Source organism: Calonectris borealis, chromosome 2 (assembly GCF_964195595.1).
Source record: "Calonectris borealis chromosome 2, bCalBor7.hap1.2, whole genome shotgun sequence".
Classification (NCBI taxonomy): domain Eukaryota; kingdom Metazoa; phylum Chordata; class Aves; order Procellariiformes; family Procellariidae; genus Calonectris; species Calonectris borealis.
The window spans coordinates 44,406,849-44,425,384 of NC_134313.1; the positions used below are offsets into that span (position 1 = coordinate 44,406,849).

Consider the following 18,536-nt stretch of genomic DNA (forward strand, 5'->3'; position numbering starts at 1 on the left):
GGTTGTCTCTCTTCTATGAAGTCTAGAAATCAGCGGCTATACTCCTTTGGCTCTCTACCATACAAAACACTAGGTTACTTGTAGATTTGTGTTTGGTTGAATGTATTTCTTTTCTTTGACTTTCTGCCCAAAGTTGCAAAGAGGGAATGACCTAACCCTGGCTGATGAATCACTTCCTAAAAACTGTGCCTGATTGACTGTGTCGTAGTTTAACCCCAGCCAGCAACTAAACAGCACACAGCTGCTCGCTCACCCCGAGATTTGGTAAGGAGACAATTAAAATTTGTAAGTCAATAATCAATGGAACACACTGAAGTGTTGAATCCTTCTTTTAAAATTCTACTGTTGATTTCAATTAATATATCCTAGCTGAGAAGTGAGAAGGGGAATAATAACTTCTCATCTTTTCCTTTCCTTTTTTTGTTAGACTTCTTCAATCTGTCAATTTAAACAGGTGTCTTATACAAAGCAGGCAGTGCAGCCTCTGTTCACAGAGGATGGCGTACAACAAACCTGCAAAGGTCTATTTGCTGAGTCAGATTTTATGATAACCAAAACTTCTAATACCAAGATTAAGCATACAAATGAAGCTTTTCTATAAGAGAAAACCCACTGTTCTCTTCTAGCTTCTCAACTCAGATACGCTTTAGAAATTGCTGGTAATCTGTCCCTCTGCCTCACAGGACAAAGGTATTTTCCACCCTTTCACTGCTTCCACACACACATTTATGAAAAGAAAAATAGCAAGGAACAGAAGAAAAAAAGTATCTTAAATGATATTCTGACTCCAGCATTCCCCAAAACACAGCACAGCTGGAAAACAAATACCTAGGCTTTATAACCAGGCAATCCTCACCTGAACTGAAAGAGATATAATCCCTATAATTCTAGTATGAAATCTCTTAGGGTGATACTACCAGTGACACAATATTTCAATGTAGACATGCATTGGCTAGAGGTATGAACTCACAGGATCTTGCCTAAACTTCAGCTAACGCTGCCCAGACCTTACTTAGTCTTCTTTCTGAGTCTCAGGCCCAGATGAAAACAACTAGTTAAAGCGTCAAATAGCCACAGAGTTTGAACATTGATCAGTGAATATTTAACTTCAGTGGACACTTTGCATTAGATAGATCTGGATTTACCCTGAAGTACGATTATAACAATGAGTTTACCAGCAGCTTCTAAAGCCCTTCATAAACTGCTGTCTCTTAACTGAAGGATAAGAAACTCTGGCACAAAGAGGAAAGTGTTTCAGGCATGCATAGCGTATCATTGGCACACATAGTACATCCCCGATGTTAAGGATAAAAGCCAGATCCTTTCATTCCCAGTCCAGAAACCTATATACTATGCTTCACGACTGAAGCTTGAAACAGAACTAGCTGATTCTTTTTGCTTTATTATCTTTGCTTTACCTGCATCAAGATCTTTTTTAAATAAGGAGGGAAAAGAACCTGTTATTGTCTTTTTCTCCTCAGAGGCACAGAACTAGAAACATTTGCAATGTAGCTCTGGTGCTCTGCCTAAGGACCCAGCATCAGCCACAGATTTGAGGAGGACTTCGCTAGACTGAGTTCAATGCCTTTCTGAGTTTCAGCAAAGTCTAGACACTCTGTAGCACACAAAGACTGCAGAAGGCTCAGACTACAGCAGTCAATTGAAGCAGTCTTTCTTGCTGCCCAGCCACACATTTTTAAAGAAACATAATGTACGGCTCTCACTAAACTGCAAACAAACAGCCAAGACATACCATTGTAAACTGCTTTTAATTAGAGACAAAAACACTCCTTCATAATCTCTTAAATCAAGCTGCAAGCACTTGATGAGGTTAATATACTTATCCCAGGGATTTTTTCTGACTTGTATTTTGACTTCACTGTCATAGTGACTGCTTTTGGAAAGATAAAATTCTTTCTCACTGCTTTTACCTCTTCACAGTGCCAGGCAGGGGAGTTTCCTGCATTCGTATGTCCTATGCGTATTTTGTAGAGATGTCCTATGTTTCCAGTATCAACCTGTAAAACAAACACAACTGATGAAACACGGAACATTTGTTAAAAGGAAAAGACATGCAACAGGAATTCATTTAGTAACTGTCAGGTGACATTTTTGTTTAGAGGAATTAAATATTCTGATATTTAAACAAGTGTTACCAAAATATTTTGCTCCGGATAATCATTAGAAGCTTGGCTCTTTTAAAGGACAACACTTAAAAAACCTGTTGGCCTGCCAACGCCATTTAAATGGCTTCAGGAGCTGCTGTAGCTATTTTGTTCCCCACTGAGTATTGGCCTCAGTGGGAGATGAATACAGACTCTGTGTATGACTAAAAAGCAAAAGTGTCTTGACCTTAAAACCTGGCTCAGTTTAGCATCTATACTACTGACCTGCTACAAAATTATTTCTGTTTCCCAAGCATATACCTCTGAGTTTCTTCCTACCCCTGCAGGAGGGTATGCCTTACAATTTTGGAAACAATTGTGTTCAGCTTTGATGTTTCTTTTTACAAATCATTTCAATTAAATCAACTTTAAAAGCTGTATTTGAAAGATTAGCTCTTGGGCAGGCTGGATGAGTATGTCCAGTACAGATAACAGGGTGCTGAGGGAATAACGTTGTGTGAAGGTTATTCAGACAACTAGTTATGCACTTAAGTGTAGAAATAGAAAGCTTATCTTCAAGGAACTGGAAAACACCATGAGTGTCTTCCCTCCTTGCTGTATCATATTTTTTTCTTATTATGTAGGCTGGATTTGCTGTCCTTCTGTTGTTTTCTGTAGAATTCATTTTCATGTTTTCATTTACAGTGTAGAGGTGGGTGCAAAATGAGTTCCCTGTATCATGAAATTCCCTGAACTCAGTGTTATAAACAATAAAGAGACAGAGCAGCAAGGACAGACCAGAGCTAACTGAGATCTAGCATACAGCACAAGCAGGGAGGCTTTTCTCTTTTTATGTTTCAGAGTAGGCACTCCTTAATTGTATTCAGTGCTATGGCTACTCACGTAAGAGGGGAATCTTAGGTTCCAAACCAGGGACTGTCTCCATATTTTGCATTTAAAAGTCATTGGAGGTGAAATTGCAATAACGGGAGCAGGAAACAGCGCCAAAAACATCCGTCGTGAAGAGGGTATTTTTATCTGTCAGGCACCAGGTTACTTATTTTATCTACTCCTTTCAATTTTATATCTGGGGTTTTTTGATATCACAGGTGGAGAACAGCATACTATCAGAGGTGCTGGATTCTTCTGACAAACTCCATCAGGCTGAAGAGAGCTAAGAATTGCATCTCCTACAACCCAAGCAGCTACGAGGCTATTGTGAAAAAGGTGAGCTCTTCATCAATGCTGCCATTAAATACCTTTTCTCAGAAGGGGACTTGCTATGCTGGATACTAACAATGGAAGCACCTGGTTTTTATATGGCCCTATAGCTGGCATCTGCTAGAGGCACCCTATATACCCACTCAAGTTATGCAGCTTTTGATAAGAGACCTATTCTAGCTCACTTAAATCACCATGCCACAAGGCTGGTGGGGGAGAAATTTGCTTGTGTAACTGAGAGCAGAAGCAGCTTCAGGTAGACAGACTTTATTACATATAAAAATGCCATTACATATACATACACATACATACACATATATGTATATTACATATTAAAAAATGCCAATATTTAAATAAAGCAGCAGGTATTTAACAAAGTTAAAAATTTACTCCATACCCTAATTCTTCATTTCCTCATTTCATTTTTAAAATTGTAGCCCCATTTCGAATTTAAAAACTAAACAAGTATCTGTTGTCCTATATTTCTTGGTATTTTCTTGAGCACTATGTAAATTAACCCGTAGTTCTTCTTAAACAGACAAGAAATATGTTGGATCCAATCAGCTTTGGATAGGTGAGTGGGAAAGGATACTAAATTTAGTTCTACAATTAAGTCCTGTTCCTTGTTTCCAAATATGCGTACCGTACAAAAAACTGACTGTCTTTTCATCATATAGATTTTGAAATGTCATGCAATCTGGCAGGATACAAGAGGGCAACACAATGAATATATATTACTTACTGTGAAGATGTCTTCATTGCCTCTCTGAAATAATTTTCCCTCCTCTCCATCAAGAAAAATAGGCCCCGAACTGCTGTGATCCCCATACAATGTAATATAAACCTTTGAGCTTGTTCCTGCAGATGGCATATCACTGGTGAGGACTGACACCTTCCATTTCCTAGCTATCAAAAGATAAAAAGACTCACTAAATTACTTAAACTCAACATTCTTAAACAAAATGCATTTCAGTAATCAAAATTCTAAATAATATCATGTCAATGAATACAGAAATAGTATTTCACAAAATTACAGCAGGCACATATTGAGTTTGTTATGTTGGGCGTGCAAAAATCAAGAAATATCAGGTTGCATTCACATCTTTTACTCTGCATATGCCATATGACAAAGTCAAATTTGCATGAGCATAGATCACTTTTCAAACAGTTTTGAAATATTGTATTAAACTGTATTAAATATGGCTTTCTGTTTACTTAGGATACATCAGCTCTGCCCGATGCAGTGCTGTGTAATGACAGCCGTGCAGGCTCTCAGCAAGCTAGCTCTGGAATTACAAACTCATCACTTCAAGCATTAGGGTCTCTCAAGGCAAATTAGCTCTGCTGAGAGAGACCTCTTTAAGAAAGGATCTGTATCTCTGCAAAGGTGTGATGGGCTACACAGATGTAACAGTTTGTTTGGAATCTACTGAAGGATTACCAACATATTCTTGCATTGCAGTGTTGGCATTATAACCTGAGATACCAATACTCTTTCCATGGTTAAATTTCATTATTATCAAGACCAAGTATATGGATTTAGGTTTTTGTTTAGTGGAAGCTGAGTATCAATGGCATGGAATTAAGGGAAATGGTATCACTGAGGGATGGCTTATAACCGGAAGGAATATTAAAAAACCACCCTCACACCCAATGTTTCTAATTAGCTGATACCCATCTCAAATGGTACACATTTAAGCACCTCCCAAGCTTGCTAAGACCGTTTTGCACCACTGATTAACATCACTGTTTCTTAAAAGAGAACTTCCTTTAAACTACAGCAGCAGTAATAAAGGGCCTTACTGACTACAGAAGCCCCCTATCATCTAATGACTCATCTATGCTATACATTTTACCTGTATTACTGACTTTTCCTTCCGTTACAGTGTCATCGATCCTGTCTGCTCTGGCTAAAACACTAGGAAATAATATAGCAACGATGAGTGAGCTCATCATGATGTGATGAATTTTGTATTTATTGACTATTTGAGATACTTAAAATTGATCTCTGTGTGTCTTAAACCCCAGGCAATAAGCTGTCCTGCAGTTCTGTTGTGAGGTTCAGCTTTTGTTTTGAGTGTCACTCACTATTTTCAGTACTAGCCATGGGCATTTTCCTAAAGGAGTCAGTGGATGTTGATCATGATACATACACAGAATTATGCTGCAGCAGAATATTATTTGAGGACTAGTGAAACCAATGATTTGAGGAATTTGCATTTAGTTTTCTGTGGCATTCTGGAAAAAATAAGGTGGGATTAATATTTTTACTTGCTCATGTTTAGCCATGTCCAAAAAGAAGAGATATTTAAGAAATTAATAATTAGGCTGACCTAGGCGTGGTGCATGTCAGTATCTTTGTATCTAGGAAATAAATGAGTTGAGAATATATGTCATCCACACCACTCAGCAGTTATGTTTGAATAATTAATACTGTTTTTAATAAAAGGCAGAAAACAAGGCACAGCAAAGGCACATTATGAAATCTAACATATTAACGAGACCTGATGTTAGAATCTATAAGTCTTGTTTGTATCTTGCTATAACCGTTGAGCTATACCTATTGAGGAAATTTTTACTTCTGTGGCCATTGTACTTTGTGTGTAAAACACACATTCCTAGGGAAATGCACTATTGTAGAATCAGTAAGTATTAAAACAGATATTCTCTCCTGTACTTTGAGGGGAGAGACAGGGAGACATTAACATAATGCTTGGTTCATCTTTGAGGACAAACCTCAAGACCTTGAAATTCCACAGTAGTGTTCTGAGATTTACTTATTTGCTTGAAAAATGTCCATGTCCTGAGTAGAAAGTGGGCAAATTTTAAAAGACAGAGACAGAATCTGAGAGAAGTTGTATTGTTTGAGAGCAGGCATCTTAAATATATTATTATCATGAGAAATTTGGAGTATTGTCCTGGTTCCGGCTGGGACAGGGTTAACTTTCTTCCCAGTAGCTTGGGGGTGTGCTGTGTTTTGGGTTTAGTGTGAAAGGAGCGTTGATGGCCCATCGATGCTTTGGCTGTTGCTGGGTGGTGCTTGCACCGGGGAGCGGGAGCAGAGCCGGGGTGGTGGACCCAGCTGGCCAATGGGGTATTCTATACCATGTGACATCATGCTCAGTATAAAAACCTGGGGGGGGGGGGACGGAGGGGGGGCTCGCCCCCCGTTCGTGACACGCGATCGGCTGTCGGTGAGCAGTTGCGCTGTGCATTGCCTGCTTTGTGTATTCTCTTATTGTTGTTGTCCTCATTGTTATTATTACTGTTCTACTTAGTTTTATTTTCAATTATTAAACTGTTTTTATCTCAACCCGGGAGCTTTCCTGCTTGTGCCCTCCCGATTCTCTCCCCCATCCCACCGGAGGCGGGGGTGAGCGAGCGGCTGCGTGGGGTTTATTTTTGCTGGCTGGGGTTAAACCACGACAAGTATACACCACTACTCAATTTTAAAGAGATACTCTTAAAGCAGCACTTTTCTGAAACTACTGTGAATGTGCAGCTATAGTACCAATGCTACCCGAGTAATTATATTGTCATTATTAAATAATAATTGCCAAACAGCTACTCTTACCAACAAGTTAAACTTCATCATTACAAGAATTGTCATAGCCTGAACACATTAAACTGAAAGAATAAGGAAAAAATAATAACTGTGAGACCTGAGGAGTAGAAGTAACCAGCAGAATCACGTTTTCCAACAACAAAGCAGTGTGACCCTTCTCAAAATTTGCTGTAATCTGCTTTTTCCATAGCTGAAGTTAGTATGCTGTTTCTGTTACACAGGGGGTTCTTTACACTATCCAAAGCAGTGTCTGTTCCAACTTTCTGTGAACCGTGACAGGTGACCATATAAAACTCCATGTTAATCTCACTTATAATTGAGAAACTAACATATGTATACATCTAAGTCACTCTATGTAGGTGTACCTAACCTCTTGTCTTAATTTAGTTTATTAAGATAAGAAAATCACATTAAATAGTCCCCCTAATTCTTACAGTGGATTAACATGGTAATTAGACTAATGATATTTGATAATATCAGTGCTATAAAAGTCAAGTAACTTGTTTAATGGTGATAAACAATTAAATGGTCTTGCTTTCTTCTGACATCCCTAGAAGTAAAGAGGAATATGCCTTACGCATTTCAGAAATGAAAACCAGTAAGTATTACCAAGTATTTCTTCTATACACTCAAATTGAGGAGCCTAACACTTCTGAGAAATCAGTCATTTCTCATTAGGTTTTATGTTACATGCACTTTTACATATGCAAAACCATGTCATCCAGCTTTCTATATATCACACTAGAAATAGTCGTGATTACTATAGATCACTCTGTGCAATGGCTTCTTCTCCAATACACTGTTTTCAGTCTCTTGGAGCCTTCCCAGTTAATAGCCTCCAGTCTTCACCTCTACCCGTATGTGAATATTCACTGCAAAGTCAGTAGAAGATCTGTTTGACCATTTTTTTCAGGTCAAGGGTAGTAAAGATACCCAATAAATTCTTTACTATGTAACTGTTTTGTATATAAAAAATGTCATGCACTGGCAATGACATTTCTTTGAAAATTTAATTATGAGATATTGTTGAAACAAAAAACCAAAAAAAAACCCAGCAAATACTGTATTTAGATGAAATGCTAGTCTTGACTGCTATTGCATAAGATTTTTGTATGATTAATATTTTTTAAAATTCCTCAATATTTATATTGGTTCACAGTAAAATTAGTCCAGAATGCCTTTGATTTAAAAATAGCAAATTTTCAAAACTAAGGGAAGAGGTTAACAAAGTCAATTGAACTGAAAAGTGAGGTATAGCAAAGGAAAATAAAACAAACTCATAAAAAGGTTATTTAACCATACACATTAAAAAGAATAAGCAAAGGACTATATGCACTATGTGCTGAATTTGAGAACAGAAACTAAGTATGCCTTTACAATAAATTGAAAACTGCCTCTTTTTCTTTTAATAAGAACTGGGACAGACAGTGATTGGGACATGTTAGCACTGTTGACAAGAATGGCCTATGGAATGGGAAATTTAAAATGGAAAATCAGAACGGGATGAATAGTGCACTGAGAGACTAATACCCATGTGTCTTACACCAAAGCAATACTAGGTAATGTTTTTGAACAAATTTTAAATGAATGGACAGTTATCTCCAGATATATACAGCTAAACAGAAAAAAAAGATTGCCAGCATCAGTTTGCTGCAGACACATGGCACAAGGTATCCAGACTTGCATTGTTCAAGTACCTGATCTTCTCCGTGATGATGAGAATTCATCTTTGTAGACAAGGAAATTACAGTAGCTCTAATCTATACAAGCATTATATGAGAAATTAGTAGCTAAGATGGAGAAGTGGATTAGTGCAAGATGGTAGAGTAACAAAATAAGTAGCTAAATGGGAAATTATAAGGTGGTGCAGAAATGAGAAGTATTTATAGGGATACTAGTAAGTTTCTAAGGAATCAGCATTGGAATTTATCTGGATTTCATATTTTCATCAATATACTGCATAAAGTAGGCAATTGTAACACAGTCACTAAGAATTGTCAAAGTATAAGAGGATCAGAAAATCCAGAGTGGTAGAAAAGTGATAATATATAACAGCATAAAGTGCAAGGAAATGCATTTCAAAAATACTACCAAAACTTAATGCTATGAACAGGGAATTTATCACTTAAAAAAAATAGAGGAGTGAGTCATTGATGTGACTGTAATATGCACCAGGAGAGAGATTTCTAAGTAGATAAATTTTACTGTCAGTGTCCCAGAGTTCAGAGAGACAATTTTTTAAATACTGCATAAAGTTCTGGTAACCATATTCAAAAAAAGATTTATTGAAACTAGAAAAGGTCCTGAGAAAGACAACCAAGATGATTAGAGGAAATGGAGAAAATGTTTATGTAGGAGAAAAAGTCGAGAGAATGTCTGATTTTTTTGATAGATACCAAGGAGGAAAAAGGCATATCTAAGTAAATGACAATGATGGCTTTGGGACACATGTATATAAACTAACCATGGCTAGGCTTAGGATAGAAATTAGAAAACAGTTAAGACAGACATCAGAAGAAGGACTCAAGCTCTAGAACATCCCTCCGGTGAAAGCGGTAATGACTATAGATAACAAGTTTTAAAATGAGATTTAGTAATTAAATGGAATTACTTACCTAATTTTGTGGTTTCTTTCTAGCAGGGGGCTAAACTAGATAAACTGAAACTTCCTGGGACTGTGATCTATATGTTATGTTGGCTGTTTCTTTTTTAATAATGGCAAGACAAAAACTGAATTCCTTCTAAAGAATGGCATAATCTATACAAAGCCCTTGAATGCCTGCTGAATTGTTTTCTATCCTGTTCTTTACACATTATTTAATATGCCTGCCACTTCCAAGTATATTTTATCATCTCTTATTCAGAAAGACTCTATGCCTTTAAGCTACCTATATAAAGTGGCGCATATTACTCCTCATGGTGTTTTTCCCTTTGTCAATCAGCACGTTGCTCTAGTCACCAGCATTGTGAGGTTCTCTCTTCAGCCTTCTCCAACCTTATCTAATGAAAGCAATTTTATTTTATCTGCATATCTCAGCCACTTAATATTCTATATCTTCCCTGAGCCATTAATGAATATATAAACCCTAGGACAGTACGGTACATCTCACTGTCAACCTTTTGTCCTGCTCTGAGGTGACTATTTTACTCCTTCTCTTTCAGTTACCATACTGAAATCAGAAGCAAGTCTTTCAGTTAATATAAGAATCATTTCACCACTGGCCGTGGTCTCTGCTAATTATAACCTCAGGCAGTACCTCACATCTCACCTTTTGAGTGCTTAGTTTGCTCAGTAACCCTATAATAAGCATCTGATTAAAGGTTCTTGAACCTTGATCTGAAAAAGTTAAGGTGCAGTGAATGCAGCAGAAAAACGGCAAGTGATGGAGACATATACATAGCTGTTAATTTGCCTATCTAACATTTAGATACTATTTACAGCATAGAAGCCTGGTACTCGGAATGCTAGATGGCATTTAGCTGGATTGTAGTAATTTCGAGCTTCATTTTCCAAACATAGGTTTTATTTCTGTATTGACATGTAAAAGGATGAAAAAATACCATTGAGACTCTTCACTTGGAGCAGTTCTAAAACATGCGAAGGAGGATGCCAAAAAATGTGGAGATGGAGGGAAGAACATCAGAAACAAGGCCAGCATAGGAAATAACAGACAGCTATTTGGTGTGAAATATATTAGACGATATATGTTGCTTTAGAGTTGTAAAGTTAGTTTATTACATAGAATACACTGCTTCAAACAACAGAAACGTATCAGTTATTTATGGGGAAATATATCTGCCACTGGACTCCTAAGAAGAATTGAAGAGTGCTTCTATGTTTCCTACCTGTACTGCAAACCCCTTTTGCTCCAGATCCATCTTCTACTTCCCCTCCATGTGCTTTCTGTCCTACAGGGAGACAATCAAAGCCTCTGGGCCAAAAGGGATTTGTGTCAGCCTTTAATTATGTCCCCAGTCTGGATAACCAAGGGATCATGATCCGGGGCTTATTGCAGGATGTACACACCAGTTAGTCTAGACACAGCCTCCAAGAGTACAGAATGGCCAAATTCTCATTCTCTAACTGAAAAATAGCACCTTCCTTCTTCAGGTATATCTCTGACTTCATTGACATTGAAGCAAGATACTATGCAGTGTTGGGGATTAAAATCTAACCAAAAAACTGAAATACTCTGCCTAATCACAATATACATTAAATATTTTCCGATTTTATGTTTAAAATAATTTACTGAAAATTGTAAACCATATATAAGTGCTTACTACGCACACATAATATTAAAAAATGCTGTAAACAAGTATCCAAAATAATTCTAATAACAGATTGAAAGATCCTGAAACATACTACATGTGCCTTGGATTCTCATAATACAACATATTTACAAAAAAAAAAAAACAACCCCAAACAAAAAAAGACATGGACCACCTTTAAAGTACAGAGGTTAAAGAAGAACACATAACTAAAACTTGTGGTGTATGTAGAACAATTTTAAGAGTAAGCAGTGCTGCCTTAGAAGGGAATATGGCAAGGGCAGTCAGGAAGTCCACTGATACACTGTCTCCCTTCTCAGTTCCTGTGGAATCCCAGCGGCAATAAATACATTCCTTTTCCGGTATTCTCTGGGTAAAGGAGGCAACTTCATTTGGGGTCTGCATGATCCTATATACAGACTGAAAGGTTTCTTTACTCATATAAGTATTCTGAAGTTGGCCTTTAAAAACTGAAATAGCAATTTGATAATGTTAATCTATATAAAATTAACATGACTTCTGTTTCCTACTTTTCATTGTATTACAGCATTTGAATAGTATTTCCTACTTTTCATTTCAAATTAAACATATCAGTTGATTTTGTTCTGGAAAAAGCATTTCTACTGAAAGACAATTCTCAAACCTAATTATCTAGGTCTGGTTTGTATTAACATTGGGAGTTTTATTGGGTATGGCATTCAGCAGTTTATTTTGTGGGTTTTTTTTTTTTCTGAAGATGTTTTCACTAATCCAATGTTATAGAAATTCCAAGATCTCTATTACAAGTCTTTCTCATCTTTACTGTTTCCATTGTCCATCGTACAAAAGCAAACTTCTTCTTCTTCTACTTCTGTAGGAAAGGCATTTTCATTTTTCAGATTTTCAGAGGCATTATGTTCAATGTTATTTAAGGAAGTGTCACACTTCAGAAAAGTTTCAGAATGACAGGTTTCTGCTGGATCTGCCAACATTGGAGAAAATTTTTCTCCAACAATATGAATTAGGCTTATTCTTAGGGTTTGGCATATTTTTGGCTTTCTATTGGGTAGCTCACTTGTGCCCATCACAAGATCACTGGGTATGTGTTTGGATACATTATTTTGACAATTGCTGACTTCCACAGGTTTTACATTCATATCCTCTGTAACATGTAACTTCCCTAAACTGCTTCTGTCTTTCAGAGTTGAAGATGCAAGTATTCCAAAGTTACTAATAAAATCTAACGTGTTATTAGCATAAAACCTATTAAAAATATTATTGGCAATCTTATTGATACAGTTATTCTTCAGAGTCACATGATTATTTTTGTCTGTTATTAAATCTTCGCCTGGCCATTGTAAATGTTCACTCCTTTTGGCCAACAAACATGGACCCAGCTGGTTCTCAATATCAGATGCCTTTTGGTAGGCATATCCTCTCTGTTCCTCGTTAATTGGTGTTACTGTCACCATCAGTATTGGACAATGTTGGCCACATATAGCATGGAGTTTATCCAGAGAATCTTCTTCCTGAAGAGCACTTCTGTTAGTATTACTAACATCAGTTGGCTGAGACTGTATGGGTTCATCATTTAAAGGCTGTTCCAATGGATGCACCTTGTTATCAGGCAGTCTAAATTCTACAGATGTAAAGGCTGGAAAACTGGTATCAGCCTGTGTGGAAAGATGCGTGGAAGTAGAACCTACCATGACTGATGGTTTGATCTTTTCTTTGTTTGCTGCAGGAAGGGAAGTGATCTTATCATTGCAGCTAGGTTTTCTTTTTGTACTTAACTCATCCTGAAAGGGGTCTGAATCACTATTATGAGGTATATTGAAGTAGTTGCAAAAATTTTCAGAGGGTTTAGCCATGTCTTCGAGTTCTGAAGAAGAGCTTTCATTAAGGACTGGGTACTGATTCAGATTGCCAAAGTGCGAGTATGGAACATCATCACTGTTAGTATCAAGGACTGTGTCTGTTGATGTTGTATCCAAATTACCATACATTCCAATCCGTTCAGGTGGTGATCTTCTTATCAAATGATTTTCTTTTAGAAGCCATTTGCCTTTATCTATCAATATTCCTTCATCTTCATTAGCTCGTACGCTAGGTTGACAATGTTGCTTTGGAGACTCCCCTGAACGGTCATTAGTGTAACTTGTCTCTTCTCTGTTAAGAGTAGGTTGTGGTGTTGGTAAAGAAGTATTTTCTCTTCTTGATATAGTGTTGTCTTTGTTTATGTTTACTGGAAATTCTTGTGATGGTCGTGAAGAATGTGACAATTTCTCTGCAGGACAAGACCTAGGTTCTTGAGAAAAATAAATGTTTTTTTCCACCACTGCAGAGTGGAATTCTTCAGTATCCTTTTGAAATACTTTTGACGTATAAGGAAAACCTTTGTGAAAGTCAGGCTTAAAGGAAGCTTCCATCTTGCCATAAAGTCGTTCAATAGTTCTTTTTACATAGCCAGTATTATAATGTTTTTCAAGTACTGCTTCCTCCCCACTTTCATTGGTCAAATCACTGGATGCTCTAGAGTTATAATCACTCTCCTCAGTATCTGGCCTGTAATCTGACCAGTCTGAAGTAGCAGGACTTTTTAAGCATTTTTTTAATTGAGAAGTGTCTGAACACAGTTTATTCTCTAGTTCTTCTACTTGCAATTTCTGTTCTCCTTCGCTCATATCACATTCTGTAATTTGCTTTGATTCATAACAAAATGATAATGGAGAAACTGTAGATAACCTCTCAGAGGTTTCCTCACAAGTTTCTGCATCTTCCTTGTCTTCCTGTACAGAATAATCCTCATTATTATATTCTACAGAGGTTTCAGCAGCTAGTTTAAGTTGGTTATTTGGTTTTTTGTCATTACCTGCTGACTTTGGATCAACTTTCTCATCTTCACTTTTATCAGTAGTAACATGTATAATATCTTTTTCACCTTCTAAGTCAGAAGTATCCTGATCTAAAATACGATTTTTATCATTAGAAGTTACACTATGAACTGTCGAGTTAGGTTCTACTGAAGTTTCTGACTCTTCACTAGTGAATGACGTGTCAGTGTTTTTATCTTGAGATTTTTTATATAGACTATCAGGCATTTCTACATTTCTTTCAGGTGGCTCTATAGCTGATGCAGGGCTACAGGTATTTGAATTAGTATTGGCATATTGACCATCTAGCTGTGTTTTGGGGGCACTCAAGTCTAAAGTCTCTGTTTCTCTACAAAGATCTTTCTGTATATCAAAACAGCTTTCTAATTCACCAGTCAATTTTGGAGCTGCTTCAGAATTTACATTGTCCTTTGGAATACAAGGCTCAAGTGATTCTTCATTTTCATGCAAATGTATACCATTATGAATTTCAGATATGAGCTTATTCTCATGGCAATGTGTGGAGTCCTGCTTTTTTAGTTCCCTCCCAAAGTGTAGTAAGTTATTTTCTGTTGATTGTTGAAAATGTGAGAAGGCAGCCTTCAGTTCATCAACTTTTTCTATGACTGCAGTTTGTTTCAGAAATTGTAACTGTGTAAATATTTCAGCACAGCTACAGCTAGGCTTTTGCATATCATCTTTGATTGTCCCAATCAAACTCTCTCTCAGATTCAGTACAAGTAGCCAAGCTAGGAGGACATTGGAGGAAGAACCAAAAGCTGAAAGATCTGAAAGGCTGCAAGCGGATATACATCCATTATGTTCTTTCTGGAGACCAAGAAAAGTTGATTGTAGTTCATGCAGCAACATGCTAGACATGCAATTATTCTGAACATCAATTCCCATTTTCTCATTGACAATTGTGCAATCAACTTGAACAGCAACTTCAGATTTTTTTCTTTGACATAGGTTGGTATCTTGCATATCAACTTCTGACATCTTTTTATCATTGTCATATGTTTCATGAAACAAGTGTAGCTTACCATCATGATGAAATTCTGACTTTAGTGAATATTTGGCTTCTTCTACTATAGTTGTATTAGCATGAATCAAAGAGTCAGTTTGTTTTTCACCTGAATCCTTGGCTGATTCTTCTAAAGTTCCCAATTCACAAATAGGCTTTAATGTTTTTTTGGTTAGATTATGCTCAACCAGATGGTTTTTTCCAGTCACATGCACTTTATTTGTGATAAATCTTGTTTCTTTGTCTATAGAAGCATCAGTATCTTCTTTAGGAAAATGACAGATATTGCTATTCTCTACATTCCCTTCTTTTTTATTTATAGGGGGTAAGACAGAATTTGGTAACAAGTTTTTCAGCCAAGTTTGGACATAGTTTTCAAGTGAATGCTCAGCAACCTCCTCTTGAAAATCTTCCTGTTTTAGAGCCTCTAGTGTAATGGTGCTTTCTGACATATTTAACTTATTTGCACCTTTACTTACATTTTTCTTCATCCCCTTTTGTTTTTTCTCTTTCTTTGATGACAAATTTTCCAAAATATTCTTTTCCTTTTCTTTTTCAAAGTTAAGATTCTTTGGCACTTCTGACAATGGCTTTGAAATCACTGGTGAGTTAGGTGTCTGTTCAAAAGAATTGGTTGTGAGATGTGTGCCTTCCTTCTCAGTACTCAGTGTATCCTGACTGTGTTCAGATTCATTGTTTGAATCAACAGTCATTAGACCATCTTCACTCTTTGCAGATGAAACGATACCTTTTTTTTTGCCTGACTTCAATTTTACCTTGGCCAACTTGTTATTACTTCTTGGTTTTTTATTAGACGATAATCCATTTTGTTCCACTGAATCCTGGTGATAGAACTCATCTTCAGGACACGTGCTTTTATCCGAATTGACAGACCCATCATTGTTTTTTACAAAACATTCTGTTCCTTTTTTCTGAGGCATTTCAGAATAATTATCCATAGCCTCTGTTGTGGAATCCTGTGTGGTTTTGCTTGTGATATGCATTCCCTCACTTTTAATTATCCCTGAAATTTCTTTATCTTTTTGATTTTCATATGTTCCTTGTTCTAGAAAGTTAGACGCTTTTCTCTTCTTCTTCTTTTTGGTGAGGGAAGATGCAGATTGGCTGTCATCAATGAGATGTGTTGCTGTCACAGATTCAGTCCTGACACAGGTTTGATTCTCACTTTCAGTAACAGTAGGAAAAAATCCAATTGTTGGATTTATTTTCTCAGTAGGATCTTTACTACATGGAGGTACCATCATCTTCATCTGGCTATGTCCAGGAGAGGCTGAATGCACTGAATCCTGAGAAATAGGTAATAAACGAGCAGCTTTGCATTTTGTTTCTTCTTTTGACTGACATAATTCTGAATATCTAACGAAAGAACTCAGTGATCTTTTTATTTGTTTAATATCACATGACTCATGGATGTGGTCTGCTGAACCTGGCCTAGCTGCCTGGTAAATTTTTGATGATGGTATGAAACCACTGATGTTAGCTTTGCAGGTTGATACTAAACTATTATATGTTCCTTGTTCCACAACTGATTTCTCTAATATATTCTGTACCAATTCATCCTCGTCAGGCACTACTAATGTCTTCCTTTTTGTGGTTTCTATTAAATTATTATTTTTGTGGCTTACCTTAAAAAGCATTTCTTCTTTTATATTCTCTGAAGAAAGCTTTAATATATCATTGTCACTCATCTCACTAAACTTTGGATTACTGACACTTGCTTTTTTTCTGCTTGAATGAGCTACCATGCAATACTCAGATTTATTTTCTCCGTTCTGTATTTCCTCACTGTAGGAAAACTCTCCTATTGTTTTCTCCTGAACCTCTTTCTCAGATACCAAGGTGACACTTTCAACTACTGCTTTCTTTTGTCTAACACGCCTTGGCCCAGGGGTGGGAGGCCTATAAAAGCGAGGCCTGATATTATCCTCAGGTACATTGCTTATGTCTAGATCTGCAGAATTGTCATTACAGATATTACAAACAGCAGTTTTTAAATCAGACTCTGATTCTTTGTCTGACACTTCTGCATTGAATTGCTGTAATGAGTCTCCCTCTTCTTTATTGTAGCTCTTCAAAAATGGAGCCTCTTTTGGTTTTATACGTTCTGATACATTTACATCAGATAAGCAGTCTTCGGCACGCATTGCAGAATTGCAAATGGTGGTATTTTTGTCATCAGAAAGGCCAGCACGACTTACGGTGGTTGTCCATTTAATGGTTTCTTCCTCTTTAATTTTGAATCGAACTTTCATTTCCACTGTGATACTGCCATCTTGATTAAGGTGAACAGATTTCTCAATGTCATCTTCATACTGTGCCACAGATAAGACTTCACCAGTAACTGACTGATCTCCTCCTATACTTTTATGACTGTCAGGAACATAGGAAGAATCTGAGTTGTTATCATTTGAGTTGTTATCATTGCTGGACCCTTTATCAGAAGAAACTGAGAATATCTGAGATCTTGAGCTAAAGCCCATTTCAGCTCTCACTACCAATAATTACGTTGAAAGAACCCAAATTCATTCAGTAGGTGGAAAGTAAAGCAGACAAATATCATCCATAAGGATCCAGATGGTGAGACAGCAGACAGGCAGCAAAGGAAGAGAAAAGAAGAAAGGAGAAAAATGAGTACAAAATGAAATGTGTTTATTTTACCAAAGTATTAGAAAGTAAAGAGAAAAACATGGCTAATCTTGCTGTTCATTTTAAGAAGTTGTTAGAGAGAAGTGTAACCAATTTTTTAATAAAGAATCAAGCACTTTTAACTACTTTTCCACTTAATTTTATTTTGCAATAGGTTCTTTCTAATGCCACAGCTATAGTCTTATTTGAAGCTCCAAAGCCTGAAAAAGTACTGAATGCTCTCATTTTATACTTAGTTGGGAGCTGAGGTTGCCTTGAACCTTTCAAGGGATTCACAGGCCCTCGCTTGTTTGAGCTTCAAGCTACAAACTTTACTTCTTCTTCATGCCTTAGCGATCATTAGTATATCATTTTCTATCAGTTCTTACAGTTAGTGATAAAATGTGTCAGTCAAGGTGAACATATATCTCCCTGGGCTTAATCCAACAATCTACAGCATACGAGTAATTACTGTGAGTAGCGTCACTGACACGTGAACAAAGGGTTCAGATCCAATCCCCTGGACTGACCTTCTGTAGAGAAGTAAACATTGAAGCACTTGAACTTCTTATAAAATCTGAATTTAAATCATGACATTCTGAGATACATTTTATGCTACATGTATGCTTTATGTAGACAATGGCGCAAAACTCAGTAAAGCCAATGAGAATACTTCCGGACTTCAAAGAATTTTGGGTATGGCCCAATATGTGTTTGCATACACAAATATTAAATATTCCCAGAATATGTTTTGATTACTCTGTAATAACTTGGCTTTTAAAAAAATTATATCTCATCTCTCTCTAGCAGTTGTCACTGAAGAGGTGAGAGATAAAAGAACAAGAGGTAAAAAT

General features: G+C 36.8%; 2 protein-coding genes across 2 annotated transcripts in view; both read right to left on the bottom strand.

The window, feature by feature from the left end:
* The window catches only part of RP1 (RP1 axonemal microtubule associated), a 185,603-nt gene that overhangs the window by 162,438 nt on the left and 4,629 nt on the right, over positions 1–18,536 (bottom strand). Inside the window, exons 3-4 of the mRNA XM_075141847.1 lie at positions 4,069–4,232; positions 1,932–2,018 (exon numbers count right to left, since the gene is read on the bottom strand). Of these exons, the coding sequence (XP_074997948.1) occupies positions 1,932–2,018; positions 4,069–4,232 (251 nt within the window). The remainder of the gene's footprint in view (positions 1–1,931; positions 2,019–4,068; positions 4,233–18,536) is intronic.
* LOC142079759 (oxygen-regulated protein 1-like) lies at positions 11,940–17,537 on the bottom strand. The gene is made up of 4 exons (XM_075144507.1): positions 16,751–17,537; positions 15,701–16,654; positions 12,842–15,481; positions 11,940–12,778 (listed from the first exon to the last, which is right to left on the bottom strand). The coding sequence occupies exons 1-4, from the start codon at positions 17,535–17,537 to the stop codon at positions 11,940–11,942; spliced, it is 5,220 nt and encodes a 1,739-aa protein (XP_075000608.1).